This window comes from Octodon degus, unplaced genomic scaffold (genome assembly GCF_000260255.1).
Source record: "Octodon degus isolate 3935 unplaced genomic scaffold, OctDeg1.0 scaffold00349, whole genome shotgun sequence".
Taxonomy (NCBI): Eukaryota; Metazoa; Chordata; class Mammalia; order Rodentia; family Octodontidae; genus Octodon; species Octodon degus.
The window spans coordinates 225,771-226,773 of record NW_004524925.1 but is presented as its reverse complement, the minus strand read 5'-3'; the positions used below and the strand labels follow the sequence as shown (position 1 = coordinate 226,773).

Sequence of the window (1,003 nt, the reverse complement as noted above, 5' to 3'; positions counted from 1 at the left end):
AATTACTATGATGACAATGTACAACGTATTAATTATCGTAACTGTCTTACTAACCTGTTTTGAAACTGTCTTATTGCTATTTCTTTCTCAATAAAATTAATATATATAAAAAAGAATCCTTCTAAACAAATTGAATTCTGTACATACTGTAACCATCATTGAGTAATTCTGTCTTTGTTTCAGTCTTTCCCAAAAATGGAGGAGACTACAAAAAGCCATGCCAGTGAAGGTAACTGGCATTTAATATTTTTCTGCAATATACCTACAAGTTTCAAAGGAATAATCTTACATGCACTTATTAGTCAGTCACTTACCTGGCAGCAAAGTCATAACTCTGTTCTCACACTGGCTAAGTTGTTGCATAATGTTTTATTTGTTTTTCATTCTGCCTGACTTAGGAGATCCTTGAGCACCACAATTGTCTTTCTAATTCATCTTTAACTTTCATCAGCTCAATGAAAAAATTGACATTTGACTTTTCTGCTAGCAACTCTTTAAAACACAGCTAAGATATAGAAAGGAAAAGCCACTTAACCAGTGCCCTGGAATACATATGTGAAGAACATCTGAGCAACCCTCACACAGTCCGACCTTTATGCAGTACAATTATCTCCTCATTCAATGCGTATCATGGAAACCCTAACAAACTTCATCAGATGGTTTCATAATTTACAGCAAACACCCAGTAGAGAATTTGGTGGGGTTTTGATCTGGTTTCATTTGATTTTTTTGTTTGGCCGCATGGAAAAATTCATAAGCTAACAGCCTTGGGCTTCAGTCTGCCCCTAGACACATTTTGTGCACCTTCTATAGTATTAGCTTGTGATCCTATTTTTTTGTTTGGGTGCTTATCTGGATTTTTCTCCCTTTATGGTGGCATGGTGTCACAAAGTGACATTTGGCTAAAGGTGATTAGCAGCTACCTTCAAAATGATCAGCATGGAAGACCCCATCACCATCCCTGTGCTCCCTGTACTGACACTTTAATGCCCCTTTTATAGTG

General features: G+C 36.6%; 1 protein-coding gene across 1 annotated transcript in view; it reads left to right on the top strand.

Moving 5' to 3' along the window:
* Spag17 (sperm associated antigen 17) overlaps positions 1-1,003 on the top strand; it is a 293,285-nt gene that overhangs the window by 249,736 nt on the left and 42,546 nt on the right. The window contains 1 exon segment of the mRNA XM_023708314.1: positions 184-229. Coding sequence (XP_023564082.1) covers positions 184-229 — 46 coding nt within the window.